The sequence below is a fragment of the Merops nubicus genome, unplaced genomic scaffold, assembly GCF_000691845.1.
Source record: "Merops nubicus isolate BGI_N331 unplaced genomic scaffold, ASM69184v1 scaffold8038, whole genome shotgun sequence".
NCBI lineage: Eukaryota > Metazoa > Chordata > Aves > Coraciiformes > Meropidae > Merops > Merops nubicus.
This window is the reverse complement of record NW_008627685.1, coordinates 13601-32981: the sequence shown is the minus strand read 5'-3', so window position 1 is coordinate 32981 and position 19381 is coordinate 13601. Positions and strand designations below refer to the sequence as shown.

Below are 19381 nucleotides of genomic sequence, written 5' to 3'. Positions count from 1 at the left end.
CACTTGTCCATCTGACAAGCCCCTTTTCTCCAGACACCACACAACATCAGCTGAATAAAGTGATGTATAAAGACCATCTTCAGAACAAGCTATCATTCATTCATCAAAGTGAATACAAAGATTAGAAAAATGAGTTAACACAATAAATAATTTTCTGTGCAGGTTTCCTTAACTAAGATTTCCAGTGGCAGTAATTGCTGCCCTTAGCTGTCAGCTTCCATTGGCTGCTTGTCCCTCAGTCATGGTGCTGATATCTTGAATCTCTTTGGAGTCTTGGAAAGAGTAACCATATCCTCCTGTGGCAGCCAGACAGGCTCAGGCATTGTTATCTTATCCCTCTGAAGCTGTTGAACCCAGAGCCTAATCTTTGACATTGTTTCATTTCCTGCTTGGTCCTTCATAACAGCTGCTTTTGATAGAAATCTGTTGTCAGGCAAGGCAAGTATTTCAGGCAGGAATGTTTAGTCAGTGCTTTTAAAATGCTGATTAAATGATGAACATTTTTTGTGTGTTTTTATCTGTCTATATATATGTCAGCATTAAAGTGTCGTGCTCTCCATAGCAGACTTCCTCTGTAGTTCTATTCTCTAACATTTGGGCAAAGATTACAATTGGTAGTGTACTCTGGATGTTAGGAGGTGTGTTTTCATATCAGCATGGAAGAGCTGATTTTTTTAAATGGGTTTAGTTGTTGAAACAAATATGTTCAGATTAGTGTTTAATAACTGAAACTATTTTGTTTCTGTTCTGTCATTGCTTTCTGAGGTCCTGTAGAATATGTACAAGTGGAAAAAAAAAACAAAACTATTTTTCTAGTGGATAAACATAATGTCATTTGAACTCAAAAATAAGGCTTCATGTCTGTCTTAGTCTCATAACTCCTGTTTCCTACCCCAATGTTTTCTTGCAGACAAAGAACAAGAACAGCAGAAGGTGTCTGTGGAACTAAACCCAAAGAATATGAATGGAGTAGACCAGCATGAGTCTCAGTCATCAGTTCAACTCCAGTGTCACCCAGGCAGGCCAAAGTCAAAATCTTCCTCAGTTAAATCACCTAATGCTACAGCCCAGCTTGAAACAAAGACAGATGATTCAGTCAAAAAAAGAGGTAAATTGGATCCCTGGTTGCTGACAGCTGAGGTCATCAGACAGCTGAGACCTTTAGGGAAAAAAAACAAAACACAAAACCAAACCAACATATATGTGAAGAACAGATGTGTTGAAAAGTGAGCAGAATTGTGTTCAGCATAACAAAATTAAGTAGAACGATGTATTATCTATTTAACATATTAGTTTTAAAATACAGAATTTGAATTGATAGTGCTGTTTTAATATTCCTTTGATTTGGGGAATGAGTTTGAGCAAACACATTTAGTAATTGAAGAACACCACAGAAGGACTGTGGGGAAGTTGGATTTATGCATGTCAGTAGGATAATTGCTTCATCCTAATCTGAACAAGTGACACGTTGAATTATTCCTGCTCCCTGATTCAGAAAAGCCAAAAAACAGCTTTCTGACTTTCATGCAATTTTGGTTTTCTGTTTTAGGGCCAAACATTGAAAAATCAGTAAAAGACTTGCAGCGTTGCACTGTTTCTCTAACCAGATACCGTATGATGATCAAAGAGGAGGTGGATAATTCAGTGAAGAAGATCAAAGCTGCTTTTGCAGAATTACACAGCTGGTAGGTGAATCAGCTTGAGAGAACCACTGGCACCCCCCAGGAAAAGAGGGGGGCTAATGAGGCCACTGGCAGTGGTGGGGAGGGATCACTTTCACCCTGCTTGTTTGCAGCGTTTGGTTTCATCAAAAATAATATGGGATGCCATCAAGTAACTCCTCACCAGCTGGGAATTGACATATGTCTGAGTGCATGTTTACATACATGAGGGGGGACAAAACTACAGTCTCACTGTGTTTTTTGTAAGTGATCTGTCCTGACCCAATTCTTCTGTATCAAGTTCAGTGGCAGCATATCTGAGGAAATGAAAGCTTTTCCAAAAATCCTGTCTATGGGGTTTTCTGAAGTCACTTTTACCTTCTTTAAATCTCTTCTTTCTATGCTGCTTTGATCTTATCTTCTTTGGCAGCCAGTCCTTTACTGTCTCTTCATTTCCCATCATCTTTGCTTCGTAACCCACCATTCTTTTTAATTTTTTTCATTTTCCTCATACTTTCTTCTAACTTTCCCATCCATCACTTCATTTCCACCTCTCATCTTAGTTCATTCTTTTTTTTTGTCATGCTTTTATCTCTTCCTTTTTTCTGTTTTGTGGGGTTTTGTTGTTGGTTTTTTTTTTGTCTATTATAATTTTGGTAATTCCTGATCTTTAGCACATGTCTGTTTGAAAACCTGTAGCAGAAGTAATTGCTGTAGCAGCAAGTTGCATATTTTGTCTGTACTCCTCATAGAAAGATATTGTGTTTTACTTAGCCTTTTGGTAAACATAGGTGCCATATAAAACCTGTGCATTATAGAGTGTTGCAGTAAACAGAAGAAATCCTGTTAAAATGTACAAGATTTGGTTACAAATCACAGAAGGGTGCAAAAACCTTTCACCCTTACTTAATTCATCCACAATATTTGTCAGTATTTTTATGAACATATGACAGTGCTGTGGTTTTGGCAGGAGTGTTACTCTGGACTTGAGTGGTGTATTCATTGTCTTCAGAGGCATCTAAAGTGACTTCAGTGCCACTGGGGCTCTGCTTCTGTATGGGCAGAAAGTCCCAGTGCTACTGAGCTGATTTTGTGGAAAATTTTGTTGCACTGAGCCATGGGTGTACCCTACTGTCTAGCAGGGGGAATGTTTCTGTCTCTCTACTCCAGTGAACATGGGCTGTGCTCAGTTGTACTGAGTGGCATCTTGTTGTCAGGAGTGCCCTGGAGCCAGGATAGTGATATTTGCTACAAACTAAGATGCAGTACTTGTATTGTTGGTATAGAAAAATTAAACTAATCACCTTGCACCTTTTTCTGTTAGTTCTCAGAGGTGGTTTTGTATGATTTTAGAAAACTTATGAAATGTTTACAGTTTCTGCGAAGAAGGCTCTGACCTTTACTCTGAGTAAACTCATAGTTGGGTCTCATTTGCTGTGTAGCTCTAACTGAATTTGTTTTTGTAACAGTATTAAAAATGTCACTTGCATCTCTAACCCTCTTTGCAGGCAGTCACAGTGAATTCAGTATTTAAGTGGTGGTTGCTCTGGTCATGGAACAGCCTTAGAACTCTTATTATGATGTAAGAATGCAAGGGGAGGTGCTATATTAGTGAATTCAGAACTGAAATCCTATCCTTAATTTTTCATCTATTCAGGTTTTAACTTCAAAACCACTCTAGTGTACTGTCTAATGCTAAAACGTGTTACTTAACAGAAAAAAAGACAAAATGACCCTGACAGAACATGTAAACCCAAGTAGACTTAAAATGATGAAAAATAGCCTGGAAAACCTCTGTACAGACTTAATTTAATTTTACCTCCTGACGGCTCCAGCACCTGACTTGCAGGAGTGGAGTCTGCCAGAAGCTGCAGGAGGTAATGGGTCTGGGCTCTGAAGATTCAGGCCTCTCAAAGCAATTTCATGCAGGCAGCATAATGTTGCAACAAGGACAGTGTAAAGTCAGGACAAGTTTTTGGAAATCTCAATGCAGGCTACACTGCTTTTGGCAGCTTATAAGCCTCATATTTAGGTTTTTCTTGAATGAAGGGGAAATTTGGTTTAAACAGTAAAATGCATGACTTAACACATTCTTTGCTAAAATTAAAAACCATTCTGGGATCTTTCATATGCCCTTGTAGCTTAAACTCTGAAAAAGATGGGAAGAGCTGTCTTCAGTGCCTCATTTAGAAAAACTTGCTGGCAGCTGTTGTAGATTCACTGGACTTGTGTAGAAATCACCAGAACCAGTGATACATACAGCTTCAAACCACCTCATACAGCAAACACAACATGTGCCTGGACCAAACTGTGTTATGTACATGGTAGTTTCCTTGCTTCAAAGTTGAATCAACCATCACTAGTGGTAGTGGGAAGATTGGGTAATTAAGTGATCACTCAGCTGCTTGCATATTTATCACCTTCCTTGGACATGGGAATTTTGCTGTGGGACAGTCAACTTGTCTGTGAAGGGAAAACAGTTCAGCTAAGATGCTGCTCCCAGAATGCTCTCAAGTAACCAAAATCAAGAGCATGACAATAGCTGGTCTCCTTTGTGATAGGGATTCAAAGCTTTTTTAAGTTTGTCTCCCAGTTGCTGCTGGGGCGTGGACTGGTTGAGATGCACAACAGATAAAGAGATAAGAGCAGCTACGTGCTGTCTGCAGTCAGAACTGCAGGGAATGCTTGAGTGGGCTCAATAACTGTAACCTAAACAGAGCTTAGCTGGTTCCTGTTACACACAGCTGTCACCACCTAAGGGGTTTAGGGAAGGTAAATGAAGTCAGAAGCTTTAATCTTGCGTTGCAGCTGCATGCTGAAACACATACTAATATCTGTTGTCTCTCTTGGGTTTGTTTTTCTCTTTCTCCTTTGGCAGTGGGATTAAGGACCCATTTTGTGTCCTTATTTGCTATCAAGGCCAGCATCAAAACTGCATTTAAAGAATCAGTAATCTTTTGGACTTTGTAGTAGTCATCTTTTTTTAAAAAATTTTTAATGATTTTACTAATCACAGATAGGATAAAGTGCAAAGATACATGATGTTACTTTCCTTCTACCTCCAGATACTGTATGAAACCATTACTATGGAGATGAATAGTACATGTGGCCCAAGACATCCTGAAAGATTCACAAGAACTTTTAGCAGCAGAAGCTGTTGGGTGATAGTTGCCAGTGGAAGTCTGTCTGTCTGGTTCAGTATTTCACAGCTTGAACTAAGGAACCCACTGATGAAGGGAAGTTACTCCTGAATATGCCCAGTCAGTACTCTGCTGCTATGTAAAAAGTCACCTTCCTGGCAAAACAGTGCATACCATCCTCCCACAGTCTCAGAAATGAGTGGAATGGAGCAGGTGTTCTGTGAACATCTGTAAATGCTTGGAAAAGAAAATGCAATGCTTGCTTCCAGTTTTAACTTTTTCATGAAAAGAGGACAAAAAAACAATTCCAGTTTTTAAATAAGCATATTTTTAAAACACTGAAGAGTGCTTACTTTCTTAAAAAGCCTCCCACGAGTTCCTGCCAACTGGAGTAATTGCATGCTTAGAACAAGTGATAACTGCTTGCTTTTATACAGTGCTTTTCATGCCAGAAGACACCAGAGTGTTTTATAGGCCATGGGCTGGAGCAGGCAGGGCACTTTGCCCCACTCTGTGAGAACTCTCTTGTAGTCTCCAGTGGATTGTGCTTCTGCTGTGCTCTAGCACTTTTTTTTTGTCACCTCTGCTCTTGAGGGCCTTCCTATGACGTTGCTTTCCCCAGGGCCAGGAGAGCACTGGGCAGACAAGCTGAAGGGCACTTTCTCAGACTCATGCGCACCTGAAGTTGTGAGGAAGATCCTTTAACAGCCCTCCTTGAGCCAGTATTTCTCCTCATTGCATTCAGCTTTGGTTGTTTCACAGATACTTTAGTGTGAGAACATAAGCTCCTCCACTTATTGCTTGAATGTAAAACATCTCAGAGCATAGCAAAGGAAGAATACCAAATATTGCTTAAGTAGCTGGGGCAGGTCAGAAAAGCTGGGTGAACTCCCCTATCACTAGAGTCCACTTTGAACCATTTGTTGCCAAGGTTAAAACCTGTAGGCTGTAACTGTGTTCTCCCTTTTCCACCAAGAGACTGAATAATGATCTCAGAGATAGAAAGAGAGCCCCAGGAAGTCAGAGTGAAATGTATAGAGCACAAAAGGAGCTACAGTTGCCCATAACACCTCTTGCCAGAAAACCATTTTCACATATTGGGCATCCACAGAGTCATATGGAGAGCTAAAAGGAAACATCTGCTGCTTGCTCACACAGTCTGCTTCCAACCACCAATGGAAAGGACCAGGTTTAATTACACTGCATGCAGAGCTGGACCAAAGACAGACAAGCTTTCTCATTTCTCTGCATCTCTAACATGTTGGTATGTCCAGTGCTTTACAAAGAGAATGAAAACCCACACAGTCGATGATTTTTTAATTTTTTTATTTTTATTTTTGTGAATAAAAAGCACTTGAAAGCTCTATAGGCCAGATAGAAATTGACTAGTTTGACAATACTAACAATTAAAAACATACTAAAATACATTCAGGGAACAACTGGAAAGCATGTACTGTATGTTAGATACTAACATACATGTATGTATGTACTGTATGGGTTAGATAAAACAGTTTTTCTATTGCTTTCCAAGTTAGAATCAAAGCAGAGGAATGGTTAAATGGGGGAAGAAGTAATTTTAAAGGTAATAATTGTCTGTACTAGCTTAGTGCTGGATGATAAGCAGTGCTGCCAGTGCTCACAGTGAGTGACAACAATCCTCCCCTTTTGGGGACCTCTGCTTGGCAAACTGTAAAGACAAGAGTTTTCTGTTGCCCATAGCCCAGGATCAGTGGCACCAGCTGAAGAGGTGTCTGTGTGAGTGTTGTGGTGGTTCAGAGCGTGGGTAGTTGGCTGGAAGGGGCAGGACTGGTACTGCTTTACACTGAAGAGAGTTCCTGGGCGCTCTCTCTGTTTCCAGGCAGTTCTCATTAGCTTTGTGTCTGTGTCTGTCTGCCAGCTGACCTTTGGTAGTCCTCATCCCTCTAAAGTACATTTTTCAAATCCTCTTGCAGCTTGTTCTGGTACTTCTTTGTCCATCAGTCATGATTCAATCCATACCTCTTTTCAGTGCAGAGAAGGAAGAAATGATCTACCAAGCATTTAGGTTTCCTTAGGTTCAGCTGGGTTTTCAGGTACCTTCAAAGACCAGTGCTTTTACTGAAGCCTCTCTGCCCTGTTCCTAGTGCCTGAGGGGTGTAGGAGACCTGATCCAACAGCCTCAGGCTGGCTACTTGCCTGCAGAGCTGCAGCACCAGGAGAGAGGGACTTGGGCTTGCTCTCTCCTTGTAAGTTCCAGCAGTTTGGGATTGCTCTTGCTGTATATTAGTGGAGAGAACAAATGGAGCTCATGAAATTGAGGGGGGGAGGTGTTAGGTTTCTGTGAGCTATGTAATATCCCCCTTCCAACCCCTTGGCCTTTTACAGATACTTGCTTCATCTCTCTATTTTTACTAAGCTTGCAAAGATAGATTACAGAGGTGAAATCCAAAGGTGGATTGATTGCACTTCTTCTTAACCTGCTGTTCCTACTTCATGGCCTCGTGTCTCCCCTCTTCCCTTCCAGTCATCCATGGGTGTGTTTGTCACCTTGGGTACCACACAAGCACGTGGTTTTTGGGGCCATGCAATAGATGGTTACTTTTGTGCCTGTCACTGTGGATGAAAAGTGAATATATCTTTTCTGAACTTATCAGACTAATTTATTAAACGCACATAAGGAATAATAATCCCAAAAAATTTGAACAGGTGTTTGAGGTGACCAAAGAGCTGAATTCTTCTCCTTCCTTTGTGGCCACTTTCCAGGGTGCTGATGGGAAAGTTACCTCTCCTGTGTACCTGGAGGCCAACAACAGGGGCTACAGTCTTCTGCCTTGCCAGGGTGTGCTTAGACTGAAATATATAAAACCAGTAAGATATCTGAATACCTCAGCAGTCAGTTCAGAACTGAGACTAATATAGGAAAGTACAGTTTACAAACTTATGTAGAAATGTGCAGGATGTTAACAAGCCAGGGTACAGCTCATACCCTCAGTTGTTAAAACTACCAAATCCTGAGGTGATGCCTTTATTTCTAAATAAATAATATTTATAAGTGTTCTTTCAAGAAGAGTTTTTTCGTGTCAGTTTTCAGCTTAAGCAAGTTTTTAGAATCGGGCTATAAATTTCTAATTGTTTGTAAAGAGGTCTTAATAGGAAAAAAATGTAAATAGACCTTTAATTATGATGGCTTTACCAGACCCCACTGTGCTAGCTGGCAGCTAAACAGAGCAATATTAGTCAGGTAAAGAATAACAAAAAATACACTTGAATAACTAAAAGCCTTTTGGGCATTTTTACTTCTACCAGATGGTACACTGCAGAGGGAAGGATTTCAGTGAAATTAATTTATTCTGCCTCGTGTTTATTTGCTTATTGTCAGGACTGTATTTGTGGTCAGAATGAAAATTCATGTAATCTGGTTTGCTGTACAAACATTGTGCATGTGCTAATGGAGTGATCAAACAACAACCTTCAAGCACCATAAACATTTAAATACTATTCAGCTAATACTGGAAGAATATAATTTACTGAAATGTTGCAAATTATCTAATGTAACTACAGCTTTTCCTACAGATTTCTTAATATAAAGGAAACTTGAAATACTATTTCTGCAATTGCAAAATAGAATGGCTTTCAGTAATCCTATGAAGTTTTTAATCACACCCTTTACAGATGATCAGGCTTTATATTTACATTCTCATCACATCATTCTAGTTCCTTGTGCTGAAAGTTTGACAGGGACAGTCCTGGTTTTTTGATTGATGTGGGGGATTCTTTTGTAAAATACAGGATTGCCTTAGAGGTTCTTGCCAGTTGTCTTTTCACCTCACCTGTGTAACAAATATGTTGATGCTAGAAGGGGAATATATGTACAGGAAATGAGGCATAACAGTTAAAGACCAACACTGAGCTTATCAGGATGATCCCATGACTTTGCGTGTAATCTCAGCTCAGATACAGCAGAGACAGTGACAGTATGAACATGCCTCAAGCTAACTTGAATTTGTCACCATATTAACTAGTGCAGCTTTCAGGAGCTACTGGGGTCTGTTCCAAGGCCTGTTGACAGAGCAAAATCCCTGGAGAATAGTGTGGTGTGGTTTTTTGAAGACTGAGCTGTCAAACTCCAGCCATGTCCAGCAACTGACTCCCTTCATCATGGAAACAGGACTCAAATTGTACCTTGCTGTTCCAGCATCTCACCAGCTGAACAGACCCCAGAGGATGCACATGAAAAAAGAGCTCTTTCCCCCTCGCAGATGAAGAGCACTGCTGCAGTCATTGAGGATGCCACAGCTGACTGTTTCCGTCAGTCTCCAAACCAACGTTCATTCTCAGACTATGCACAAAGTTGGTTCAGGGGAGAGAGAAGCTTATTAAATGCCTCGAGAAGAAAATTGGTGTTTTAGGGGATTTAACAGAGTTTTGGAGGGGCTCATTAAAATGACACTCAGCAGTAAGCTCTGTGCCATGCAGCTGTGGCTTACCTTTGTGAGTTGTGTTGGCATGTGTGCCTCCATGTCAGCTTGGTCTTTTTATTTCCCCATCTCTTCAGGCACAATAGGTTTATCATAATGCCTAGAAGAGGCAGAAGGAAAGAGAAGATTCTGGTCATCTGGAACCCTTGTGATTTTCACCAGTAAAGCTATAAATCAGCCATCCTGGCAATCTGAAGCAGCTTTTCAGAAGAGGCACTAATAACTTTAATCATTTTAGTGGGATTTTGAGGTATTGCAGCTGACTGAAAATATCTTATATTTTTCACTGTGCAAGCACTTGGTTTCATGTAGTAAACTAGAAGATTAATTTGTTTCCACTAATGTCAGGGCAGATTTTTCATTTGTTCTGAATATGAAACTGTGAAATGAGGCAGCTGTCATCATAATTTACCCCTATCATTGCTGTGCCAGCAGCTTACTGCAGCTCAGTGTTTGCAGCTCTTGTGCCATGATATACTACAGTGAATTCTGCCCACCTGCATAAGTACAAGGCTCCAGTACTGTCCATCTGACCAGGAACAGGACACTTATGGTCTTGCCTTCAGAACTGCTTTGGCAAAATGAATCCTGGAGAGCTGCTCAGTCTCCTGCTTCATCTCTTATCTCTACAGCATGAGCACTGGCTGTGTCCTGCCCCGTTTGCACATCCTCTACATTAAGCATCTGCCGTGTTCTGTTCCTTCTACAAAACTGTCTCCTTCCTGAATCACACCTCAAAATTCTGTTTGGCTGTTAAAGTCAAACAGTGCTGAATCCTGTGCTCCAAACCACAGATTCACCTGCAGTGAACAATGATACGATGCCAGTAGCTGGAGTTTGGTACCCAGGTCCTGATCCTGAAAAAGTGAGGGCTAAGAGAAGAACAGAACTGGTCCTTTCAGAAAAGAGGTGTGGCAAGGGAAGGCAGAAAGTAAAGAGCTAGGAGTGTTAACTTCAGCATCAGTCATAGAGTATGACTCACTTGGTTCAGAGCTGTCCTCGAGCCTGGTCAATGGGAGAGGGGATTTAAGTCCCAGTGTTTGTTTCAGTGAGTATTATAAGTGTATCATTAAGAAATTAACATCTGTAGCAGAACTGACAAATACTACTGCAGCAAGGGATCCTGTGGGCTGATGATCAGGGCATGGATTTGGGTACATTCAGAGAGGGAAGTGGTGGTGCAGAGCTGTATGTTTGTTACAGGTCCCAAATGGTGTATGGAATACACTCAAGTACTGATGCTGGAGGGAAGGAGAAAGGGGGATTACTGAAGCCTGATAAAACATTAGTGCTGGGAGTAATCAGAAAAAATTGATAAGGGCATGGCATCTCTAGGACCTCAACTAAAGAAGCATGTTTGTGATTTTAACCCTGGTTCCTAACATCTATAGAAGACCCAAGGGAAACAGCATAACTGGAGAGGAAGGAATTAGCAGAATGATTTCCCTGGTGTGTCTTTGAATCTCAAATGCATTCTGTTCCTTGCTCTGCTGAAGCCCAAGTCTGTTGGTATGTGTGTGCAGAAGGTTCCTATAGCACCTGGTACCCAGCTCTTCACAGCACAGCAATGGCTGCAGGCTGAGCATTGGAATGTACCAGCTTCACAGGACATTTTGGTATCAAGTGGACACTGAGTAATACTGAAAGAAACTGCGTTCCAAGAGGCATTGCTGAGCTGAGCTTTGAGCAGTTCTCAATAATGGTCACACTTGGGTCTGGTCATGATCATCCTATCAAGGCTGAGTAGGGCATTATTCCAGAAATTCCATTAAAACCAGTTAAACTTCTCAGGCAGTAGGAAGCTGTTCAGCCTCAGTGTCTCTCTGAACCTCATGTGAAAACAGTCAGGTCTTAGCATGAACAACAGACAAGATTTGATGTGTTGATTTTCAATAGGGTTCTTGTCCTTCTCTTTCTATACCTGTTAGCCTTTAGTTCACCTTTTGTATCTGTTTTCGTTTTCCTCTTTTTTCCCCCAGTCTAATTTTCCAGCTCTCTCTCTGCATTTTTGTTTGTTTATAGTAATGCCAAGTTTTTGGTGGTGGGGTTGGTCAGTTTTGCACTGAAGTGGTCTGTGTCACTAGAAAGGAATCAAATTGATTCCTCCTCCATTTCCTTAATAACTGACCCTTAGGAAAACTAAGAACAAACAGCATTTCCTAGCACTGGTTGGCCTATGACATTCCTAAAGACATATTAACTTCCCCCATTATGATGTTAACAATGATAAAAGTGGCTGTACATTTCCAGATGAGAATTACTATGTTCCTGGCCTTTTGGAGACAGGGAGAGACCATGTCCTCAAATGGTATAAGTTAGTACAGCTGCATTGTCTTTAGAGAAGGGCAACTCCATGAAGATCTGCCCATTAAACTAAGGGGTTTTTTATCACATTAACTTATCTTATATTGACAAAGGCACCAAATACTTTTTATCTTGTTCTATTCTTGAGTTTTCCCAATATTAGTTTGTAGGTACAAAGGAAGTATTCAGGTTGTTGTTCTTCATCAAATTCATCAGAGATTACATGAAAACATTAGGAGTGGAAAGCTGTCTGTCTGGTAACAGATGAGATCTGACTATAAAATATAATAAATATAGGAGTGCTTTGGCTTGTTCTCATTCTGATATTAAAAGTGGGGTTTTTTGGCATTAAAAAAAAAAATGCTAGGAGCCAAGCAGTTTAGCAAGGATCTATTGCTGGTGTGGGGAGAGGATGGTCATGGAATGAACTGGGCCAGAACAGTTCTGATGAGCTCTGCTGTTGTGAGCTTGTTCCTAAATATTTTTTTCAGCCAAAAGTTGATGTTTGTATAACCTGTGTAGTACACGAGGGAGGCGCTTTTGTAACAGGCAGCAAAAGCAAAAATGTGCAGGGTTTTTAAATTTAGACGAAAATTCTAAAGACCATTAAAATCTTTTTTTTTGTAGAGGGTAGAAACAAGTAAGAACTTAAAAGAGTAGTTTCAGCCACCTGCTGAGAAAGCCAAAGAAATTCATTATACCATGTAGTTACAAAAGCTAATTAAAACCAGATTAATTCTGGAAAGCTATCACAGTTTAAATTAGCAAGATGAAATCATCACCTGCATATTTGGAGTCCAAGCTTAATGCTTATGCCTGGAGAATATTGAGGGCCAACAGGATCAAGTGTGTCCTTTCATTGTAAGTGTATGCTTCTTAACTGATTTGCTCTACCATTAAAATCCCTGCTGGCTTACTTCCTCCGGTGTGTGGGTCACACTAAATTGATCTGGCAGGCCTAAACAATATTTTTAGTCTTGTTTATATGTATGAAACAGGAAAATGTGTTACACTGCAGTTTTATTGTCTTGCTGCATCCTTTGCCATCAGCCAGCCTGCTTCTGTCCCCCTCTTGCTGGCTGTTGGGAGGCACCGTAAAAGGTAGTGGCCTCTCATCCTCTAGAGGTGTGGCAAGGGTGGGACTCTGCAGAACTTCTGCTCAAACCTCCTGTATAGGCTTGGTCAATTTATGGGAAGATTTCAAGGACAGCTGCGTCATACTTGAACATGATCTAGCTGGTAAACTTCTGGTTGAGTCAGCTGTATGTCTGCCATGTGTTCCCCACATGTAGTAATATTTCCCTGCTCCCTAATTTTTCCCTGCTTTAGTTAACAACTCATCAGTCCTTCTCTCCTCTGTCAGTCTTCTTTGACTGCTGCCCACTGAACTCTGTAGGATCTTACACTTACTACTAAGGGGATCCTAGACAAATGTTCTGTTCCTGAGTTTTCTGTAACGTCTTCCTTCTGGTGGAAGCTAGTTCACCTAAAACTCAGTGTCTTCACTGAGTACAAAAGCTGACGTTTAAGGATGATTTTACTGAAAGCGTGAGAGCTCCATTCTTCCCTTGAGTGTGTGCCTGGATTTACTCCTGGTGTTTGACCTACTTTGTGATTTACCCCCAGCTGCCCGAGTTTACTCACTTGTGCAGACATTAGCATTGGTGGTGTTTTATCCAGTGTGAACATGGCTGAGGATAACCCAGTGAGGGGAAAGCGGAGGGCACAGCAGAGCACTGTGCTCTGAGAGCACGCTGCAGTGGCATTACTTCACCAAACAATGTCACGGGGTGTTGATGTGAGCAGTTCACCAGGCCTGCTGTCTGCTCTCAGAAGACCCACCTGATCAGTTTGCACTTTGACAGTTTAAAAGCACTGTCAGGGACTGTGCACCAGAGATTTGTGAAAGGAGGGGCAGGTATGACCTTTAGGAAGGCCAGGTAAAAGTGGAACCACACCTGCCCAGACCTGGAGAGAACGGGAGGCGAGGAAGCTGATCTTTATTATGGAAATACATGAATGCTTGTTTATATCACAAACCATTTTCTTGGTTACCCTGACACATTTAGCAATAATATCTCCATTTAGAGAAGAGGGAGACCTCTTTCCACAAAGTTTTAATTCTGTTTTATTCTTAATATTGCACTGAGAGTTAAGCTGGGTAACAGCAGTGGTCTGTTTGGTTCAATTAGGAAACAGACTCTTTATTCATTTGAGGGCTTCTGCGCCTATGTAGGCCTGAAGAGGTAAATCAAAATGACTTCCACATATGTGCAAAGACGTGGACAGGTCAGTGAGATGTTTGTGTAAATCAGCATATCCTAATTATCACTCATTTTTTGTAGTCAATTTACCTGTTTCTTCAGCTTCCATTTTTTAAGTCTGACTAATTTCAAAACTGTCCATAACTAAAGTTTTTTTGTAGTTACAGCTTTTTATTTTGATGGCATTCTAGCATGGATTAATTTGTTTTTTTTTCTTTTTTTCCTTTTTTAGCATCGTAGACAAAGAAGTGTCATTAATGGCAGAAATTGATAAAGTTAAAGAAGAAGCCAGTAAGTAAAAAAATACACAGGGAACTTTTGAAATACTCATGGAAACATTTGTTTGGCAGAAAATTACACTGTACTTAAATGTGGTTAGCATCATTCCAGCATCATCCATTGCATATGTATGCAGTCAGATCTTTGATGTTCTGGGATAGCTTCTGTCTGCAAGGATTGCACATCAAAATTCCAGTATTATGGAAGTAAGATAAACCAAAAGTTAATATGAAATCAGATGTAAATTATTTATTCCTTCTGCTTACTTATCAGAGCTTTTGATCCCGCTGATGGGGTTTTTTTGATTCTTATGTCTATGGTATACTGATTACTTGGTTTCCATTTCTTAATCACTGTTTGCTTGCTTATATTACATACAAGCTCAAATCCTGGAAATTACTAGGGGAATAGGTTATTGTGTGGCCTTGCATAGCTTTAAGGGATAGTGATCAAGATTATGAATTAGAACAATAAAAAAATCAAAACCCAGATGTTTACTGGAATCTGTTTTCTTAATAATCTGTGGGAGTTGATCTGATTCCAGGCTTCGCCCATGTTGTCTCTGGTTTTTGCATAGCTAAGGTGTATGTATATTCTGAGGAAAAACCCAAGCAAGATGAGCCATGGTATTAGGATACCACAGTGTGTTTTATAGCCCATCTGAGATATGGTATTCATAGCCCAGTAGTCAAGGGGATGTGTTTCAATAGGGAGTGCTGAGCAAGAAACTGAAGAGTAATTGAAGTATTGTTACAGTGATATTCTGCCTGACAGATGAAAATATCACTGCTGTCTATGCATACAAACCTTTACTGATTTGTGACTTCAAGGGCCTTCCTAGTAGGGTCACAAATGCATGTAGCGTTCTTGATTGCTTCATTTGCATTTAGAACTCTCACTTAGTTCACAAATGTATACTGATTAATTTTTTTCTTAAAAAAAAAAAATAAATCTTCTGTTGCTAGCTGAGTCTCTTGCAGTTGAATATGTGTGGAACTAAAAGCCATGAGTTCTTACAACAAAGATTAGCATTAGTTTGTGTTTGGAATTTTGCATGCTAACTTTTCTAGTACTACCATGAAACAGAAGTGGCATTGGAGCTCTGTGTCATTCTGGGGAGGAGTTCCCTGGTTTCCTGCAGAGGCCAGGGAGCCATAATGATCTCCAGGGCACGTGCTCCCTCCCAGGAAAACCAATGATAAAATTCCTGTTGATAGCAGTAGACATGGATCTAAGCACTAACTGCATAAAAAAACCCACATTTTGGTAAATCCACCATCCAGGGCTGATGGTATCACAGGGCCCCTTCAGTTAATCTTACAGTAGTAATTTTTTGTGGAAAGTAAACCTAATTCTAACCTACAGACACACAAAGTGCTGCATTTGCACATGGCAGGTTCTTCTTCCCTGATTTCATGCCCACTCCACACGTGACACTGGGTGGCCCCTGTGCCCATCCTCACAGTGTAGTTTCTGCTGCCTCTCAAGGCTGCTGCAGGCTTGTAAAGCACCTTCAGAACTTTAGGCAGAAAGTTGTTACAGGACTAACTTGCTAACCAAGATTTACATTATTATTTTTTTCACATCTCTCTTGCTGCACCGAAGGACTATTTTACAGTGGGTAATCTTACTGTCAATACTGGGAAAACTTCCAAATATGGTAATTCCAGAGTTTTTTTAAAAAGGGTAATTGCTTGGCATCTCATGCCGAGATGTGTGCCAGTATGAGATGAGGTCATATGATTTGGGCAGTCATTTCAGCAAAGGGGATGCTGACTTTGGGGAGAAACAATATTAGCATTACCCAGAATAAGCAATAAAGCAGAACTATTGGACAGGGCAGAACAGCTAGTAAACTGTTCATTTAATTTGTTAGAAGTTTCTCATATTCATAGGCTGTATTCCACAAAAATGGAATTAAAACATGAGCTAGAGAGCTAGATACACAGCTGTTCTTAGCATAAGTGATACTGTAGGCACAGGTTTACCAACAGGGCTAAAGGAACTGCAGCCACCCTCTGCCTTCCCTGCCCTGGGAGCCACAGGCTTCTCTGTCATATGGTTTGGTTGCTCCCACACAGCTGTACAGCTGCAGCTCTGTCTGCCTGTGCCTGCTGGACCATGCTCCACTTGGTGAAACACTGAACAGGTTGCCCAGACAGGTGGTAGAAGCCTTAATTTGTGAAACATTCCAGGCCAGGGTGGCCAGGGCTCTGGGCAACCTGATCTCGTTGAAGATGGCCCTGCTCGCTGCAGGGGGGTTGGACTAGGTGACATTTAATGGTCCCTTCCAACTGCTGTTCTATGATACTTTCCAAAGAAGGTGCCATCTGTTTAAATAAATTATAATGGGTTGAGAAACAAGCTCTATGAAGTATCATTAATTCTAACCTAAAAAATGGCATTACAAAGTATGAGCTGGCTGGGTGACTTGCCACGTCTGCCCTAGCGATTTGTGGCAGAAGGTAAAGAAGCCAATGTCCACAGCTGTAATGGAGTCTGTGGCCTTAGGGTGGTTTCCAACAATGACCACTCACTCTGACTGTAGGCATAAGCTCTAGACAAAAGACACTGATTGTTACTATTTTACACTTAGATGCTATTTTTCCTCTCTGCCATAAGTGCTGATCCCACCAGCCAATTAATCAGTTGTTGCTTTTACACTGAACCACCACGTAGGTAATAGAGTTTGCATGTATTTAATCTTTCACCAAAATTATGTCACTCTGTCCTGCATGTAAGTGGACCATTGCTTTGTGGTTCATGATTAATCTTTTCCTGTAAGAGCATAACTATTCACCTCTTCCTTACATAAAATATACAAGACAGGCAGTAGTAAATATTTAGTATCTTTCATTAAGACTATTGGCCTTTTTAATACTACCTTGCTCTAGAAATGGTAACTGTGTCTGGTCTGCATTTGAAAGCAAAATTCTGATGCTGGTGATTTTAACAAACTATATATGAACAGATTTTTTTTTTTTTCAGAGAAACTGAAATGCCCCTGTGTAAATAAAATACAGCATTTCTTCAGAAACAGGCTGTTGACTCAATGTAATACTTATTTCCATGTCTCCATGGAAGGCTCCCTGATTTTGTGCTTAAATAAAGCACTGGAAAACCCAAACCAATATGTCTCTGTCTAAATGTTAAAGGATTGGTTTAACTTCTATTTTTCTGGCAGCTGCCCCATTTACAGATCTTCTTCACTATCAGGCAGCGCAGTTAAAAACACTGATTGACTTAATTTGTGCAAGCAGCATATTGGAATTCATATTTGAAGTCAGTGGTCTGAGATGTGTTTGTCTCACATGATGTGCAGTGTTAATGCCCAAAGAGTACTGAATTCCAGAGCAATTGACTCTCCTTGCATTAATGATTGACTGTTGGCATTTGGCAGTGGAAATCCTGACTGCTCGGCAGAAGAAGGCTGAGGAGCTGAAGCGCCTGACAGACCTGGCCAGTCAGATGGCTGAAGCACAACTCTCTGAACTCAGGGCTGAAATTAAGGTCAGGCATTCACTTCTGCTTGGGTATTTTAGCTGTTTGCAGAAATGCCAAGAAAGGGCTGTCATGTTAACATGCCCAGATTGTTCATCCTTGCTGTGGGCCAAAGGGCAGGTAGCTTTCCATGGGGAAGGCACACCTCCCTGTAGCATCGCAGCCTCTCTGAGCAGCACACAGGCTCTGCTGGAGGAGTGTAAGCTGTTGCCTCATAAGCGTAGCTGTGGGGAGTTTTGCTGTTTGCATATCATTTATCACACTCAGTTATGAAGTAAACCTAATAGCTTCAAGTTCAGTGATCAAACATATACTCCAACCAAGTGACTCGCTCCCCAAGTGCAGGAGTCATCCATCCACCGCTGGGCTGTGGGACGTGGTGTTTGGTAAGGATGGGAAGATACTTGGTCTGCACAGAGATCCTGTGTACAGGAGTCAAGATTTTGCTGAGCCATAAAGTGAGCTTAAGTACTGATTGGCTTTACCATGCATATAGCTTTTTGCTCAGAATGCAAACCACTGTTAACTTGTCTGTATTTTTGCAGCACTTTGTGAGTGAACGGAAATATGATGAAGAGCTGGGCAGGTCTGCTCGATTTTCCTGTGACACAGAACAGCTGAAGACCCAAATCCAGCTCTGTGGAGAAAGTAGGTGCTGGTGATTACTCACACCAAAGTTCTTGTTCCACATATCTGTTCAGGAAATGGTGGCAGAAATAATGGCACGTGTGCTGCCCCCGTGTGTGTGCAGCAAGCCTGATGTGAATGCTGCCTCTGGATGCAGCAGGCCTGCAGAGCATGCACAGCTCAACTTTACAGCATGCTGCACCTTAGACTCACTGTGCTTGTGCTGCACAGGCCAGCTGCATGTGCACAGTGCTGCCCTTGTCAGAGTTTGACAGGTATTGCTCAGATCAGTTGGAATTTTCTATCTAAACAGGATTTCCAAGTGGAAATAAACGTCAGATCTGGGGAATGCTCAGATTCAGTAATTTATGAATATCTAGTAAATTGGAAGCTCCTCTGTGTACACATAACATCATAGGACCAATTCTGATCTCTCCTGCTAGGAAGTAACTCCTTAGCTTTAAAACACTCCTCACTGGGTATTTCCAGAGCTAAAGGTAGTCCAAAATGTTCCTGTTTCTAAATTGTCTGCCACCCTGCTTGAAATTCAGGCTCATATTCTGCTCCAGGTATCATGTCCCTGTTGCAAAATATGACATAGCCTATTCCTCATCTTTGTCATGGCTTTTTTTTTTTTTTAAAAAAAAAAGTATATGCTGTAATGCTTTGCTCTAGATATTACTCTGTCCCATGGTATCCTCAGTACCATTGCTCAGGCGAAAAACTTAATGCAATACTGAACTACTGCATCTTGCTGGAAGAAAAACAATTTCAGGAAGAAAAATAATGTTTTCAAGGAGTTACTAGAAATAGAAAAGGAAGAAAAAAATACCACATAGCCTGCCAACATGACCTCCTGACTGCACAGCTGAAGAGCTGACTCCTGAGGCCTAACCAGTTGAATTCATTAGACCATAAGAATTGCTTTTGCAGAAAACTTTGAAGAGCCATTGAACCCTGTGTCCTGTCTGCCATTGAAGGCAGCCCAGGATGTTTCCATGGAAGGCATAAGCTGCCCGGTAATGCATCTAATTACTCACAGTTACCTCACAGGCCCTACCTCATACCCTGAAGCTTAAGAGACTGAAAATTCTGTAAAGATGATCCTGACTAATATAACCACAGCTGCTGGGATACAACCAGAGACT

The 19381-nt window shown here is 41.1% G+C and overlaps 1 protein-coding gene across 3 annotated transcripts in view; it reads left to right on the top strand.

The window, feature by feature from the left end:
* The window catches only part of SPATS2L (spermatogenesis associated, serine-rich 2-like), a 41629-nt gene that overhangs the window by 18217 nt on the left and 4031 nt on the right, over positions 1–19381 (top strand). Inside the window, exons 5-9 of one of the 3 annotated variants that reach the window (XM_008946409.1) lie at positions 911–1108; positions 1550–1685; positions 14059–14117; positions 17506–17615; positions 18152–18254. In XM_008946409.1, the coding sequence (XP_008944657.1) occupies positions 911–1108; positions 1550–1685; positions 14059–14117; positions 17506–17615; positions 18152–18254 (606 nt within the window). The remainder of the gene's footprint in view (positions 1–910; positions 1109–1549; positions 1686–14058; positions 14118–17505; positions 17616–18151; positions 18255–19381) is intronic. The other 2 variants (XM_008946408.1, XM_008946410.1) reach the window with 2 other exon arrangements.